Source organism: Labrus mixtus, chromosome 3 (assembly GCF_963584025.1).
Source record: "Labrus mixtus chromosome 3, fLabMix1.1, whole genome shotgun sequence".
In the NCBI taxonomy this organism is placed as follows: Eukaryota; Metazoa; Chordata; class Actinopteri; order Labriformes; family Labridae; genus Labrus; species Labrus mixtus.
The window spans coordinates 24,871,172-24,887,429 of NC_083614.1; the positions used below are offsets into that span (position 1 = coordinate 24,871,172).

General features: G+C 40.7%; 1 protein-coding gene across 1 annotated transcript; it reads right to left on the reverse strand.

Annotated features, from left to right (window-relative positions):
• Positions 1–382: 382 nt before the first annotated feature.
• Positions 383–14,203, reverse strand: rexo1 (REX1, RNA exonuclease 1 homolog). Its single transcript, XM_061034150.1, has 16 exons — positions 13,893–14,203; positions 11,074–12,923; positions 10,845–10,946; positions 9,489–9,699; positions 9,160–9,299; positions 8,914–9,051; positions 8,336–8,459; positions 8,079–8,204; positions 6,398–6,538; positions 6,167–6,280; positions 5,952–6,025; positions 5,209–5,319; positions 4,954–5,069; positions 4,691–4,829; positions 4,280–4,400; positions 383–1,502 (listed from the first exon to the last, which is right to left on the reverse strand). Exons 1-16 carry the CDS (start codon positions 14,080–14,082, stop codon positions 1,414–1,416), a joined length of 3,786 nt encoding a protein of 1,261 aa, XP_060890133.1. The 5' UTR covers positions 14,083–14,203; the 3' UTR covers positions 383–1,413.
• Between the last annotated feature and the right edge of the window lie 2,055 nt (positions 14,204–16,258).

Sequence of the window (16,258 nt, forward strand, 5' to 3'; positions counted from 1 at the left end):
AGAGAGTGGGTAATGACTTGCAGGAAGGGAGCCACAGGCGGGATTTGAACCTGGGCCGCCCGCTTGGAAGACTACAGCCTCCATACATGAGGCCAATCAATGTGCCACCAGCGCCCCAGGACTCCCTTTTAAAAGAGATCATCTGTTTTCAATGGGATAAGCCTGGCTTAATAAGTAACTCAAATAATCTTCTGGGATGTAATGGAGATAAAGTAGCAAAAAACAGATGCCCTTCAATAAACTACAAATAACTTTTAATTGTACAGTAGTGTGTATGTACTTTGACTTGATTTAACATTTGATCCCTGTTTCTGCATGACTGTTGCACAAACAGGGATCAAATGAACGGGACTGTTGGGATGTACAAACAGAGCAACAAATCTTCTTTTGACTAATACTTTTTAATAGAAAAAGTTAAACAACAGAAAAAAAGAACATATAAAAAAGGAAAATGCTTACAGCGTATTTAGAGCACTCAAGTACTTTTTTTTCAGTCAAATTGAACATAAAACTGCACAGGTTAGCTGGTACTCACTAAATGATAATTGTATGTATTCAACAGTCCTAATTTAACAACACTGATTCTCATTTTGTGTCATAATGGAGGAATAACATGTCATAGCTGCTATCACAATGATTCCTAATGGTCTTTTTCATGCAGGCGGTCTTGTCTGAACTATGTTTTATCTGAACTATGAAGTACAGTGATATATTCTATCAAGTAAATAGGTAAGAAGCAGAGAGCTTTTTGTATGATCAAGTATTATAGAATTAGTCAGATTCAAGGGATGACCAACAACCTGGATAAGAAACGCATAATAAACAGAGCATCAGTGACAAAAAAAAGAGGTGCAAAGTGAAAAAAACAAAAAAAACCCAAGTGCATTTACAGAATAATGTTCAACACACTTAGACATCAATGCACTTTCGTGTACCTAACAACATGTAACGTGTTATTCATTAGAAGTCAATGCTTTGTAACACAGATGAGGTACTCAAGACTCAGGCTCTATAAAACAAGAGCTTTTTCTTTAGTGCAATTAAGGCTGAAATACAGCCTGCCATAAATATCATATCAGTCATGACCATTGAGTGGAAAATGCCCCGGTATTTTCGCTATATAGAAAAGTTTTATCCATAAAATGTTTGAGGCCTCAAAAGACATGTCTCAAATAAACAGGAATACATTTAAAGTAATGTTATTTAGAACAGAAATACCTAGAAGAAAATGAAAAAAGACTGTTTATTCAGGCTCCTATTGCTTTGACTGACTGGTTTTTTTATTCATTAGGCAGCAACATCCATACTCTGTCCTTCACTCTCTGGGAGCAGATACCCTTAACTTTCTTCCTGTAACTATCATGAATGCAGGAAGCTTAACTGTGGAAAAGGAGAGAGTAAAGGGGTCAGAGGTCATCTTTTGAGCTTGGCATCCTCCTTGATCTTCCAAACCATCAGCTCCATGCAGGCAGAGGCGTCTTCGCTTGAGTCGTGGCCCTCCACTGCAATCACATGCACAAACGAGAACAAAAGTTTTGTAACCTCAGTACTGAAATGTTTAACAGCATGACATTTTCCACCAGTTAAATACAGACAAAAAGGCTGTATCTAAGGTTTGAAGAATGTTAAGAACATCGTAACAAGAGTCTACAGTCTGCTGGCTGCTCTGAGAGGCTGCACTTTTGACTGTATACAAAGATGGTCAACACATCTCCATCATAAGCCGTTTTCACATATGCACTCCGGATAATATCTAGATATTTACAGGAGGACTTCTCCGGAGATTCTCCCGACCTAGTCGTTCACATATGCTCCTCACAGCAGGGGACTTTCCCTGTCAGAGGGGAGGGGGCTCGGGGGATTTCCTGAGGTAAGACGTGACGTAAATAAACAACGCGGAAGTAGCGGCCGAAGCAACAGAGTCCGCTACACAACGCTATAATGAGAATATTTGCCTTTATATCAATGCTATGTTTAGTGCAATGGAAAGACAACGTCCACAAAAGAGTGGAGAACAACATACTGACGAACAGAAAACAGAATGCAGCCGTTTAATTACGTGCACGGAGATCGTAGTGGTCGCATGCAGACACTTTAGGCAGTCACTATATAAACGTCATTCTCTTTCTATTGGCTCAAACTGAAATCTCCGGAGTATATGCTGCTGCGTTCTCACATCAGCTCACTCTGATTTTTTGCGGAAAAAATACTAGGGGTCTGGCCGTGAAACTCCGGGTAAAGACCACGCGAAAAATGCAGCTGTTTGCGTTCACACATAGCCTAAAGACCCTCCGGGTAGCCAAATCTCCAGAGTTTTTCCAGGAGATTTCTGTATGTGTGAAAAGGGTTATAGACCGTATATGGATATAGTGTAAGGGTCGTCACCCATTGTTTTATAAGATGACTTTTAAAGATGCCCCTACATTGAATATGCTATTTTAAACGAGCTTCCAGTCAACCAAGCAACATGTAAAGATGTTGAGCTTATGGGGGCCCTAAGCCTCCTGGCAAACAGCTACAACACACCCGCCTGGCACTAATTATGCGTAACCATTAGCCTAACTAAAATGTAAAACAGATGAGTTATATCTTTATTACCGATAAAGACGGTAAAGAAGTGTTATTGATACCAAATTATTCTTTTTTTGAACTAGGCTGCATACATTTCTGCTGTTAAAATGAACATTGTAATTTGGGTCCGTCTGAGACTCTTGGGGCTACTGAAGCCAGCCTCAAGTGGACACTCAAGGAAATGCAGTTTCTGGAACTTCCGCATTGGCTTCATGATTCAACACTGGAGGTTGCCACTCTGTCTCCACCTCCACCCGGTGTACAAGAGTGTAACCTAGATACCTGCCTGCGACGAGTGCTGGCAAATAAGGCTGGTGACGCCATATGGAGCAAGAGTTTCAGAGCGGAGTCTTCCACGGTTTTGACAAAGCACACATTCAACTTACATCAATAAGTTCAGTAACCCTTTAGTAACCCTTTTTGTTTGTTGTTTTATAGTTCTAATGTTAATTCATACAAAAATCCTTTTGATATGATTCAGTCTGAACCACCATGTTGTGAACCAATCAACCAACAGATCCACATCACCACCCCTAAAGCTGAATCTTTTTAATTGTCTTCTTCTGGCACTGGTTTGTTTTTTTTAGATGATGAAGAGGAAGAGGTGAGAACACTGGTAACTTTCCCAAAGCAGCAGATGCATTTGAACGTCATCACTGTTAAAGTTTTCCTTTTTATCAGATATGACGGGAATTCAAAAGAAACATCATTAAGTGCTGGTGGAAAAATCAGGCTTTTAAAAACTTTGAGAAGTTTCTGCAGTCTACTAAACATATTACAACACTCTGCCTTCAGTTTGCACTTAGCACAGGGGTGACATCTGTTGGTGAAAAGTATGTATTGCAGTGGAATTAATTGACTGCATTGAATAGATTAGAGCAGCAAATACAAGACTGACCACACACTATACATATTATGAGACTGAAACACTTAAGAAATACATCCTCTGGATATGACAAAATGCACTATAAGGACATACGTGTGAGTCTAATCAGTGAACTGGATCCATCCATTAAAGTTTGTCTTAATACTATTATTGATCTCCAAGAATCAAACTGTTGTTTTATGTATTCTTACAAACTGTTAACTTTTTTGGCGTTTAAAAAAAATGTCTCCCTCTTCAAAGCGTCGCTCTTTTGCTTTTTTTTTTGTTATTGTCTCTCAACACATACATACTAACAGATGCTGACTGATCAGTCAGTCAATCTACATGTTTGTGTTTTCATGGAATTTGATAGGGTTACATATGGAGATTACGGGATTATGCTATGGGGCATAAGTGGGCTCAGGATACGGATGAGGGAGTCTGTTTGTGTAACTTGGGCCATACATAATGTGACAGCGGATTAAGTATTTATCTGTGTGTTAATGGGGATGAAATGCTTTAAAACCTTTATCCCCACAACTGAAAATATTTTTCTTGGCTATGGAGACTCAAATGGTTTCATGAATTTCCTCATTTTGCTGTTTTGAGTCCTAGAAATTCCATAATAATTATCCCCCCCCCCCCAACACTTTGACTTCTTTGTCACTTACCACGACACATCTTAAATGTTAAAGGCATGTGATGTAGTTTTATGACGTTAACAGCACATGTAAGACATTTTAGCTGCAGAAAAACAGATAATTATACATGTTGTTAATAACTTGAATTGTAAGGCTTTTTAAAAACAACAGGGCAGCAGCTGATTGCCGTGTATTTTCTCACCGTTGTCCTGGATGATGCGTTTGAGGTGATCGGCCATCAGGTTCCGCAAGGCGCGTTTGAAGGGTAAGCCGAGGCGGTGAGGGAACACGATGGCCGTGTCTACGACTGTACTGTGGATCAGCTGGGTAAGAGAGAGGGACGGAAGATGAGCGTATTAGTAAAGGTTAGTTTTTCTTATTTCAGCTCAACAGTAGAAACTCATTGTCTCATGATCTAGTTTATTACATTTTATTTTTTATTAAACTGATTTTGTTGTTTCATATTCTATTTGACCTGTTATCTTCAGTCATAAAACTTGAAACAACGTGAAATATTAAGGAAATACAAAGTGCCAAAAACTGCTCTTATGGCCTTACATTTTTAGGATTTCTTTCTTTTACTGTCAATAAGTTTGATTAAGATCAAGTTTACCTTCAGAGCGAGCAGGTCGCTCTCCAGACTGTGTCCTATAAGGATGGATTCAGCACTGAACATACTAAGTAGCACAGCCTGAACGTCTCTCAGACTGATGGTGACGTCCTCCAAGTCCTCCTCCGTCACACCTGAAAACCTGAGAGATACAAGTATATACTGCTTTACACGACTGTGACACGTTTAAGAAAGTGGTAAATCTGTGAGTTTACTAAATATCTGACGTGACCCACAGAGTGTGAAGTGGGAGGAGACAAACTTACCGTGTGTTGTAATCAACCACTTTGCTCTCTGGTTTGACAAATGTGTCATAAATGACCTTCATCTCAGAGTCGATGACGGTCACCCTCGTCAGCTCCAGGCCCTGCTTTGTATAACACTGATTCACCAAAGAGCAAAACACAAGATTAGAAGACTGTATCACACACACCACAATCAAAATACAGCTCTACTGTAGAGGTAACAAAAAAAAACTATTCAAGTCGTCCTAAATTTCCACACAACACAAGATGACTCACCATCTCGCAGTCCAAAGCAAACACCCCTCCGTTGCCATCAGGTGGGAGAGCTTTACTGAACGTTGTGACGAAACCATCTAACGACTCTTTACGCCCGTCCTGAACATGTTGCTATGGGAACATGAGATGATTTAGGTTTGGGGGATGTTTATCAAACATGTTGATTTAAAATAAAAAAAAAGTCAGAGGGATGTTTATTATAGTTATACTGGAAGTATATGGTTTACCGTTTACAGTCATTAAAATAAAGAGCTTATTTAAAAAAGAGACAAAGGTTGGCTTAAAGGTCACACATTGTGCAAAATACACTCTACCATGTGTCCCTAGTCTGTCTACAAACCACCCAGTTATGAAAAAAAGTCCATCCTCTCCATCGTTTGCCTGCTCCACTTTTCAGAAAATGTGTGCTCAAACAGTCCGTTTGGACATTTTACCTCTGTGACATCACAAAGGGCAGTAAACCCTCCCCTAGTCTGATGACCCTCCGAACGCTAGGTGTTTGTTCTGCCAAGCGCTTACTAAAGTAATGTAAATCTCTGACAACAATCAAATGCTGACTAAAAGGCTTTAGAAATGTTTTCAATTGACTGATAAAAGTAAATCTTTGTTCTGTATCTTTATCCAGATGTTGTTCCGTTTTACATTTCAAAGTAGCTTTCTTTTATATGTGAGCAGATTTTTATCAGTGACAGCCCATATTCCTGACTTCTGCAGAAGTATAAAACATTCTTTAAAGATGATACCTTGCAAACTTGGCATCCTGGACCACCCACAGCCGCAGCACAGCAGCTGTAGTTTGTCTCCCAGCCTCCAGACACTGACAGAGAGGAAGTGTTTATAAAGTTGAGAAATAGGATTGGAGAGACGGAAAGGGACTTAGATTTTGCAGAATTAATGTTGAACTAAAAATAGACCAAATCTTTTGTTTCTTTATTTGAATAAATGCAGGCAAACTGACCTTTATGTCTGCGCAGACGTCCCCAGTGAAAGGTACATTCTTCTTTACGAACACAGCTGCCGTTGACGTTGATTTTATACTCCGCTCCACAGCGACAGCAAACCTTGTTGAACGCTGAAGACACATTACAGAGCTGAAAGTTCAACAGTTTCTCGACCGCAACAATATCAATTTGATTCAGAATTGGCTGTTCGAAATCAGAGAGCGCTGCAGGGTCATGTGGTTACTCACGGTCTGTAACGGGTTTTTTCTCAGGCAGGTTGTGAATGACAGCTCTGCCTGCAGATTCAGGGTTTGTTCTCGGGTATCCATTCTCCTGGAACTGCTCCTCTGTCATCAGGTACGCCTGCAGCCTCTTGTACAGTGTGGCTCCTGAGGTCAAACATAGAAACAGGTGAAACACATGTAGGCTTTGTGCAGTGACGTCAGAAACCTACTGAAAACATGTGAAGAAGAAGAAGACAGAAGATGGATTTAATCATATTCATTAAGTGTAGCAGTCGCTCAGTCTGTAGGGACTTGGGTTGGGAACCGGAGGGTCGCCGGTTCAAGTCCCAGTGCGGACAAAAAATATGGAAGTAATTGTTCTGGTAGCTGAAGAGGTGCCAGGTCACTTCCCAAGTACTGCCGAGGTACCCTTGAGCAAGATACCGAACCCCCAACTGCTCTGGCGCGCTCCCTGCATAGTGTGTAGCACCCTGCCCTGACATCTCATTGCATGTCCTCACGTCCTGTTTGTGAGTGTGTGTACTTCAGATGTGATAAACATGTCTCTCAATAACAAAGGGTAAAACCAGAATTTCCCTCAGTTATTATTAAAGTATGTACAATTAAAATGAAATAAGAATTAAACATGTTTGCTTTCTGAGAAACTTTCAACACGATCTGCTACATTTTGTGAACGGAACATCTGCCTACAGAGTTTCAGTAATGCAATGAACCATCAAGATTACACGGGAAAAAAATGACATTTTCTTCAATCTAACATTCCAGTCCCAGAAGAGAATCAGTTTTACTTTAATGTAATATAAAAAGTATGAGTGAGTTCCTCTTAGTGAAGACCCGATTCTGCCCCCCCAAAGTTCCTCATACCCTTAACTGAATCATCACCTCGCTCATATTATTTAGGCTCTGTTTTTTCAGTTGATCCTGATACAGAAACGTGGTCCGCCTTTGGAAAAAAATTATATTGCAAAAGCAAGTGTGCAAGTCGCCTCTATTTGATGGACTTGTTCTGGATTCAAGGTCGGGGGTCAAGCATTTCATCTTTTACTTGATAAATGGCCCAAAGGATTTATCAGTTCATATCCTGTTAAGTAACACAACTCAACAGTTCTTTCAGGAGTGCTACAGTCTCGTCAACACATCAACTCTGACGTCAGGTCATGAGGCTGAGAGGTTTTGTTGCCAGCAGCACCTGGAGGATGTCCCATGAGTATTTGAACAGTTTCTTTATTGCTGTTAGCTGACGCAGCACATCACCGAGTAGACTTACTGAACACAAAGAGGCTTTTCATTTCACCTTTAAGTTTTTTCTTCTATCAAAGGAACAGACACTTCATTTGGTAAAAACTACTTTTAGCTTCTCTGCTGCATTCACATGGAATATTTGACATTCAAACTGCTCACACTTGTGCATATTGAGTGACTAGTTTCATGTACTCTCGGCATCAGTGTAAAATGAGAGCTTGCCTTCATTGGTTTTTTCGAGATTTAAAAAAAAGGTTTAATAAATGAGAAGCTGCATTTTCAATCCGTCTTGGACACAATCGGGTAACAGAACAAGAGCAAAAATGGGAAAGAGGTGAAAAGAAAGTGGTCAAGAAATATGTTCACAACTATTCTAGAGAGGGAGATCTACAAACACTGACAGAGCAATACTCTTTATTTCATCAATATAACTTGTTCTCACCGATGAGTTTCTCCTCCTGCTGTTTACCCGTCCTGTTGACAGTGAAGCTGGTTGTGGCAGCGAGGCGACCTCCTAAGACCTCCTCATGGGACTGAGCCTTCCTGTTAGCAGCAGATCCAGGATCCTCTGCAAGACAACACACGCAAGTCACCACCAGAGTGAACCATAATGCATACAATGAACTGTATTTGACACATTGTGGCCCTCTCAATGAGAGTCAACAAACATATTAAACAGTGTCTGAAGGTGTGACATACTGGGGACAGCTGACGGACGGGAGCTGCTCTTGCCGCGGAGCTTCTTCAGGGTGTTGACAGCTACATTGAGGTAGATGTTCTTACTGCTACTGCGCTCATACACCAGCTTCTCCTCATCCAGGGCCTGAAACAGTCACATTTCTGTCAGTGCCTGCTTTTTTCTTTTTCACACTTTTTTTTTGTTGAGTTTTGATTAAAATCATCTCTCTGAAGATTTCAGGAACACTGTTTTAATGAGAAAAGCTGTGTGACAAGTGATGAATAAAACATGAACCTGTTATCCTGGTTACACTAAATCATTTAAAAGTTTTTTTCCTCTTATTATCCAAGAAAAAGGTTAAGCATCCCCCCTGCAACCCGTTGAATAAGGATCTGTCAGGGCCTGTCCATTCTGTGTGATGCGTTTATATGGAGCATCTGTTAAGGCTTTAAACGGATTGTTATCCAAATACTCGACTCAATTTTGAAGTAACAACTGACAAACAGAAAGCTTAAGAAACGTGAGCATTATTTCTTATTTAAAGGCATCTAGTGATTTAGAATATGTGGCACTCTTCAAAACAAGGTGTTAGTCTTACCATCTGGAAGGCGTCTTTCTCCGACGGGCAGAATTTGACACATTCGTCTATGAAAGTGGTGAGGTAGCGCTGGCGGACGTTGGTGGGAACTTTGGCCCCGAACTCAGTGGGGATGACGGGTCGTTTCATGGAACTACTCTGAAAGAGTCGGAGCAGGAGAAGAACATTAAAAAGCAATCATGGTTACGAAGGGATGTTCAGATACATAAACAAAAAGGAAAAACAACAACGGTCATTTGTGGATACCTTCATGGTGGGTGTGTGTGCCACCCTCCTCTGCATGGCAGTGGACGAGGTCTTAGACAAGATGCCTGCGGTGGTTTGGGGCTTCACAGTCTCATGGGACTGGTTCGGGGACAGTACTCGATTGGCAACTGGTTTGACATCTGCAGGTTGTAAAAGGGACTTTTTTAATTTTAACAGTCAAATACTTCTATCAAAGGAATAGCTTGAGGCCATTTCATCTAGAAAAAAGTTTTCATCACTTCAAGAGTTGACCGGGGCACAGCGGTACACTTCTGAGAAATGGAAAACAAAAGCGGAGTTACAGTGCACATTAGAGGAGGCAGTCATACTTGTTTTGGAGGATGGTATCTGTGGGCTTGGACGGTGTGCTACCCTCTTCCTCTCTCCAGAGGAGCCGGGGCTGGAGCTCTGCGAGGAACTTTTCACTGAAGCAGAGAGCTGAGCAGCTTGCTGCTGAGCCATCTGCATACGCCGGTAACAGACTTCCTGCGCTGTGAGTCTTCTGTACGGCTGCACTGCGCTCTTTGAAGGTGCATCAGTCTGATGTAAAAAGACAAAAACATTTCATTCAAAGTGACCATTGTGGGGCTCTGGTTGGCCTAGCGGTTAGGTCGAGTGAACCATGTACAGAGGCTATAGCCCTTGAAGCGGACTGTTTGGGTTCGAGTTGTACCCCAGGCTCCATTCCCACATCTCATTCGCCACCCTCTCTCCCAGATTTCCTTCTTCATCTTCTCAAATAAAGGCTTTAAAGTCCAAAGTAAATCTAGAAAAAAAATGTGTTCAGTTTGTTCTTCAGATGCAAAGTATGACGATCGCAATGACAAGGATTAAGTCAAGTCACTCTTTAGTTTAGGCCCAATAAAAATGTAGTCTCTGCAAGAGTTCCATGTATTTTCTCCACCAGAATATCAGCAGCTGGTCATGCACAATTGCACACTTTTTAAAGTCATTTTGTTTGTTTTTATTCATTATTTTGGTCTTTGGACAGCGGTTTATAAACCAGAGCATTGAGACAGAACTAAACAGATCCTCTGCACATTTTTTGTATTATGGGAACTAAATATAATGGGGGGGGGGGGGGGGGGTAAAGTATTCACACAATAGTAAATAAAAACATGTCTGGGTGAGCGAGAGACAAAACAGCAACACATCCTTGGTTAGCTTTCCAGAAACTCCATCCATAGAAGCCTTACGTATTTTACTCACTTGGTTCAGAAAACAATACACACATCTTGCTGAAAATGTAAAAAAGGGATTCTTTCTTTCCATAGCATAAATATTATTTACTGATATTATTTACTCCTTTTCCTGTATGGTGTGGGGTTCTGGAAGCAACAAACGCCTCTTTTTACAAGCAGAAATCAAAATGTCAGACGTGTATCTATCAGGGCATGTTGCCTAGAAATCTTTAATAACATGTTTAATCAAAGGGCCAGGTTCCTGCTAAGTTTGCTTTTTAGTGCTTTATGAAACACCACCACCTAGGTCATTTAAGTTCAATCGTTCAATATAAGTGATCTACTTTATTGTTAACTGACATCATTTTTGATTATTGTAAAACAATAGCTATATTTTTGGATATTGTAATAAAACAGGTAAATTTATATCTGCAGCCCTGACTGACTTCCTTCAGGCCGCTCTGTGGGTTGAAGAAGGACAGAGAAGTTAAGTGACAAACTTACATTTCCTTTGGCAACACAATGAGACACTCTCTTCTTTTGACCAGGAAAGAGAGTGGTTAAAGTGCTCTCTGTGTCTTTCTCCTCCTCTATGTCCCTGGAGGGCTGAGGGGGGACATAACAACAACATGTCTAATTATTTTACAAACTTTTACAAAAAATGTACCAAAAATAAGTGTTAAAAAAAACTCAGGAAACACATGAACAAGTGTTGAGAAGGAAGCATTGATACCTGTTTAGCTTGCCTTCCCTTGTCTTCCCTCTTAACGTCCTTGGACTCATTGAAGATCCGCAAACACTCCTCCATCGGGTCTGAGTCAAAGTCCAGGTCGTCCTGGAAACTCGAGAAGTCCATTCCAACACCGTCCAGTTCGTCCTTACCTGCCGCGTCGTCTTCAACCCCGCCAACAACCTCTTCGTCAGAGGAAGAGGGAGTCAGCTCTGATGCTTTCCTCTTGTTCAGACGTCCCCGTTTTAAAGCATCAGCAGATTTTCTAACCAGCACTTCTTCTTCTTCTTCATCCGAATCCTCTAACATTATCCGAGAGGCCTCCTCTGGACTCTCGTCTCCAAACAGATCAGCATGGCTGAGACTCGCACTTCGCCGTTTACCCTCAAGTTTCTTTCCATTTGAAGAGCTGATGTTGTGCTTCTCTTTTTCTTTACTGTTTGCAGAACAACCTTTACTAGAATTACTGCTGCTAGGACTGCTTTTGCTATTTTTCTTTAGGTCCTTTTGTCTTTTACAGCTATCAAGTTTACCATTTTTGTGGTTGTGGTCCTTATACCGGCTGTGTTCCTTTTCCTTGTCTGATACCTTGAGTTTCTTGCTTTCCCTTGCAAAGTTTTCCGCATCTTTATCTCGTTTTCTTGAGTCTGTTTTTACGTTTTCTGCAGCGTTGATCTTACCATCACTTCTCTTTTCTTCTCTGCCTTCCCTCTGAGATTTATCAGAGGATTTAACCTTGGCTGTGTTTTTCCTATCGTCTCTTTTTTCATGACTCTTGTTCTCCTTCTTTGCGGAATCCTGGCTTGAGTTCTTTATTAACTCTTTGTCTTTGCTGCTGCTGCTGCTGCTGCTGCTAACACTCTTACTACCACTTGTTTTGTTTACTTCCTTTACAGCTTTATGCACTTTCTCAGATTTGCCTCTTTTGTCTGAACTAGATTGACCTGCTACTTTCTTTTTCTCTGTGTGGTCCTTGTGCTTCACATATTCCTGGACGTCAGAGTCCCCTGCAGAGTCCTCTTTGTTCCTCTGTGTCAGTGCATTCAGCATACTTTCAGTTCTTTCTTTTTTCTCCTTCCCTACAGCGTCCCAAAGTGAACTACTGTTGCCCTTCCTCTGCTGAACATTACTAAGCGACGTGGGTCGATACTCTGTTCCAGAGCTCTCACCATCAGAGTCAGAGAAAGTGTACTTTTTGGAGTCTACACCCTGCTGCCGTGGTTTTTTCGCAGCTACGACATACTCCTGATCAGACGTGTTCGATCCTTGAAGTTTGTGTGATTTCACAGCTTTTGCACCTCCCTCTCTCTTACTTTTCGCCGCAATTCCTGCCGAGTAGTTGGACAGCGGGTCGTACTCCATGTCTGTAGACGGTTTAGAATTGTCCACCGTGTATTTACACTTAGAGGAAGATGTGCTGTTTGAGTACTTTGGACTGGGGGGAGGAGAGGGGGGTTGGTGTGTTTGTATCCGAGATGGAGCCTTTTTCACCGAAGTTGGAACATATTCCATCGAGTTACTATGGTTCCCTTGCTTGTCTGAATCCAAACTGTACTTGCTGCAGCCTGGGGCGGGATTATAACCTCCTGATGTCATCTGATAGCTCCCTGGGTCGTAGGCCATGTGTGAAGGTGGCGCTTTACTTTTAACAGCGTCAGACGAAGACATGCCGGCGCTTTTGCTGGGGTTGTATGGTTCATCCCCAATCCGAGACAGCTTCCTCTTTTCCCTCTCCACCTGACTGCGGACCTCCTCGATGGCCTTGTTGACCATCTCCAGAGCCCCGCTGAGGTCTCCATCCTGCTGATCCTGGGGGTTCACAACTTCTGGGTTGAAAGGATCATAACCTTGTTCTGCATGGGGAGACATCCAGACAAGTATAAGAGATGTATACTGAATGAAAAAAAAAAACTTTTTTGTTGTATTTAGAAGATTTTTTACTCGGTATGAACTCATGTGTTTGCCACAATACCAACCTTATTAAGCAGCCTTATCAAACAACAGATGCAACATTTATCTTGTGAAATAAAAATCACTCTTTCTGCTTTAATTTAAATTCATTCAGTGACAGGGAACCATGATTTAAATTCAGTGCCAATCTTTGGAGTATAATACTGTACAGTCATAGTTATGCAATGGACATAATTACAATTTGAAACACATAAAAAAAAAACTGTATTTGAAATAATTACAAGCCAATACTCTCTCAAGAAGCTGTGTAGAGATGTGTTGACATGAGATGTGAGGTAGTCACCGTAGTACAAGTGGGGTTTTAGTCTTCAGTGAATATATGATGACAACAAAGTACTGTCCCATCAGTCAAAGCACAACCTTATTGTTTAACTACATGCTGAGATGTATTTCCTGCCAACAGATGAGAGCTCTCTCTCTCTCTCTCTCTACCCCACAGCATTTTAAGTCCTCAAGTCCAAATCATGCATTTAAAAAAAAAACAAAAAAAACTTCCCTGTCTTTTCGGTTTCTAGAATATTTACGGGTCTCCATGGTTTCGTTTGTTTTTGTTTGCGATTTAAAACACATCACAACAAATCCTGGGCTTACTTGCTTGGACAACACACCTGTGCAGGTTGAACAGAGTTATAGTTTAGACCTCCTTGCATCAGGAGCCATAAACCTTGAGGATGCTGCACATGTTAATGACTCTGAAGTGCAGCTAAAGGGTGATGGAAGATGACCAGCAACGTTACTGGTTTCATCAACTCTTTGGTCCAGTCCCCCCCCCTCCTCCACCCCTCTCACCACGTCTTTGTTACCAACTCTGTTTAAGTATTCAAAGCTGTGTTTCTTTTCATACTCAGCACCTTTCTGTGCGGACTGAAGACCTCTCTGCTTCTTCACATCTGCTGCTGCTCCGTATGAAGCCCGTCTCTGCTTGCTGTGTCTGAAGTGACAGTACGGTCTGTTGCACCCATTTCTGCTGCCTTTATCCTCGCTGTACTCCGCGTAAAACGGACAGTCAATCCCTCGGAAGAAGCCGGTGGATCGTAACATTGTCTCTAAATGTTCCTCTCATGCCCGCATGAACACACCCGGCCGTTTTTCCGCGTAGTCTCTGTCGAAACGGAAAGATCTTTGAGAGCGACGGAACAATAACAACGTCCCTACAGCGCCATGTTGGATTTTGGTAAGGGGGATGAAATCTCGCGCGAATTCACGTGTCGCTGCTGCTCGACGTCACGGGACTGTAAAAACACGCCACTCTCCCTGGAAATGTTTGACGTTGTGAATTTGAGCCCTCAGCCACAGACGAGGCTTTTATTGTTGTAGATTTAACCTTAAGTAGCCTACAAACTTTAAGTCAACAATACAAAACGTAATGGACTTGTTTGATTAATCTCGTCACTTCCCTCCATTCAAGTTCATAAGTAGTTTTAGACTGAAGGCCTTTGGGTTATTGTTAGATGGTAGAGGCCATGTGTTGATGTTTCAGGTAGGAAACACTTCAATGTTTCAAATCAAATAATTTTAATCACAAAGAAACGTCGGTCCACTGTTTTTTTGTTTTTAAATAAAAAGACACGTTATTTAATTATTTTTATTTCACAGGAATCCAGAGAGGCGTCGTCTTCAGTCCGCAGGTTAAGTATCCTGGAAAGAAAAGCAAGGTCAGCCAAACCCAGCAACAAGTAACCACAGTTTGACATTTTGTAACATGGCCCTATTCTCTGTGAATTAAGATTTTTAAACACTGTTCATGGCTTCAACCAGAGTTAAATAATGCTGCGAATAACCACAGTCACCAACATGTTGAACTCAAATCAATCCAGTTGGGAGAGTGCATGCACGTTTACAAAGTATCTTAAATATAGATAATACGAGTTCTTTTTAAAGTTTTATTAGAAAATAAGGCAACCTAACGAGGAATACTTTAGCTGAACATTATTTAATTATAGCCGATTCATTTTTTAAACTTTTAATTCGCCCTGGCTTAATTTCCTTGTGTCAACACACACATGCTCTGACATGTACTTAAAAACTATATATATCATTTACACATGCTCCCCTAAAGCGTTTCATGATACCTACCTCCAGCTCCAGTCTCAAACTTCATGCTAGCACGTGCCAACAAGCCTTTGTGAACTCCAGGTAGGACACGTGATCCAATTATCTCCAGGCCCATTGATTAGGACTCACAGGTGTGTTAAGCAGGTGCACCATAATACTTCATAATACTTCCTCTCTGCAGAATATTTCCCTGGTAGATATTTATGTGCGGATCTCTTCTAGGCTAAGTGTTTCTAAATGTGCTGACCTTATTTTATAATTCAATTTGTAGGATATAGTTTGCAATAAAATGTACCTTTGGAATGAACTAAGAATGAGGAGTATTAAATGGGTTAAAAATATTTTTAAAGTGTACAGTTTACAAAAGTCTCAGGCTCTCATACCAAAGCAGTTAAATGTTTGGAGAACTCAAACAAAAACCTAAAACACTTGTAGCCCATTTGACAAATTAAACAGTTCATTCATAAAAACTTTGAAACATGTAGGAAAAGAAGAGGACAATAAAAAAAAGTGTGATCCTTGCTTTGGGTTCAGGGTCCTGATGGATGCTGGTTCCTAATGGAAAGCAGGGAACTTAATTTTTTGAAAAAAATGAACTTTAGTTTGTTTTGTTCATTTATGATTTTTTTTATTCCTCAAATGTTTATAGTTTTCTTATTTCATTAGGATATGAAGTGACAATGTTGCACTCATTTCTGTGAGAAGAGTAACAAATGAGTTATTAAATAATTTGATCTCAATTATAATAAATCTTTCAATGTACACCGGAATATTTAAGTTTTTTATTAATCATTAAGTCAACAGTTTTTGCTAGTATTCTCAAAAAATGTCTTCATGTACCAAAAAAAAATCACTTGACCCATTTCAGGTTTTGAGAATTTGATCTCATGACTTTTAATCTCATGACCAGCAGTTCACACAAAGAGGATTTGTTTCCCTCCTCTGTTGTAACAGGGAAAGTATAACATTAAAGTTAGTTCTAGCAATTTCTGTTTGCAACATTATCCACTGCATCTTTATGAAATATGTCTTAAAAATCGGTAATGGAGAAGTCATGTCATTTAAAAAAAAAAAAAAATTAAAAACCACACATGAAACAAACACGAAAGGAGGGTACCATTGTACGGAAAGTTATTTGGTGTTATCAGCAAAACCTTCTTGA

Excerpts from the sequence above, each read along its gene's own strand:
- rexo1 (XM_061034150.1), bottom strand. The coding sequence starts at position 14,082 with ATGTTACGATCCACCGGCTTCTTCCGAGGGATTGACTGTCCGTTTTAC. Across the intron at positions 6,539-8,078 it reads GCAGGAGGAGAAACTCATCG|GAGCCACACTGTACAAGAGG; the intron begins GTGAGAACAAGT and ends GTTTGACCTCAG. Across the intron at positions 6,281-6,397 it reads GAAAAAACCCGTTACAGACC|CGTTCAACAAGGTTTGCTGT; the intron begins GTGAGTAACCAC and ends ATGTGTCTTCAG.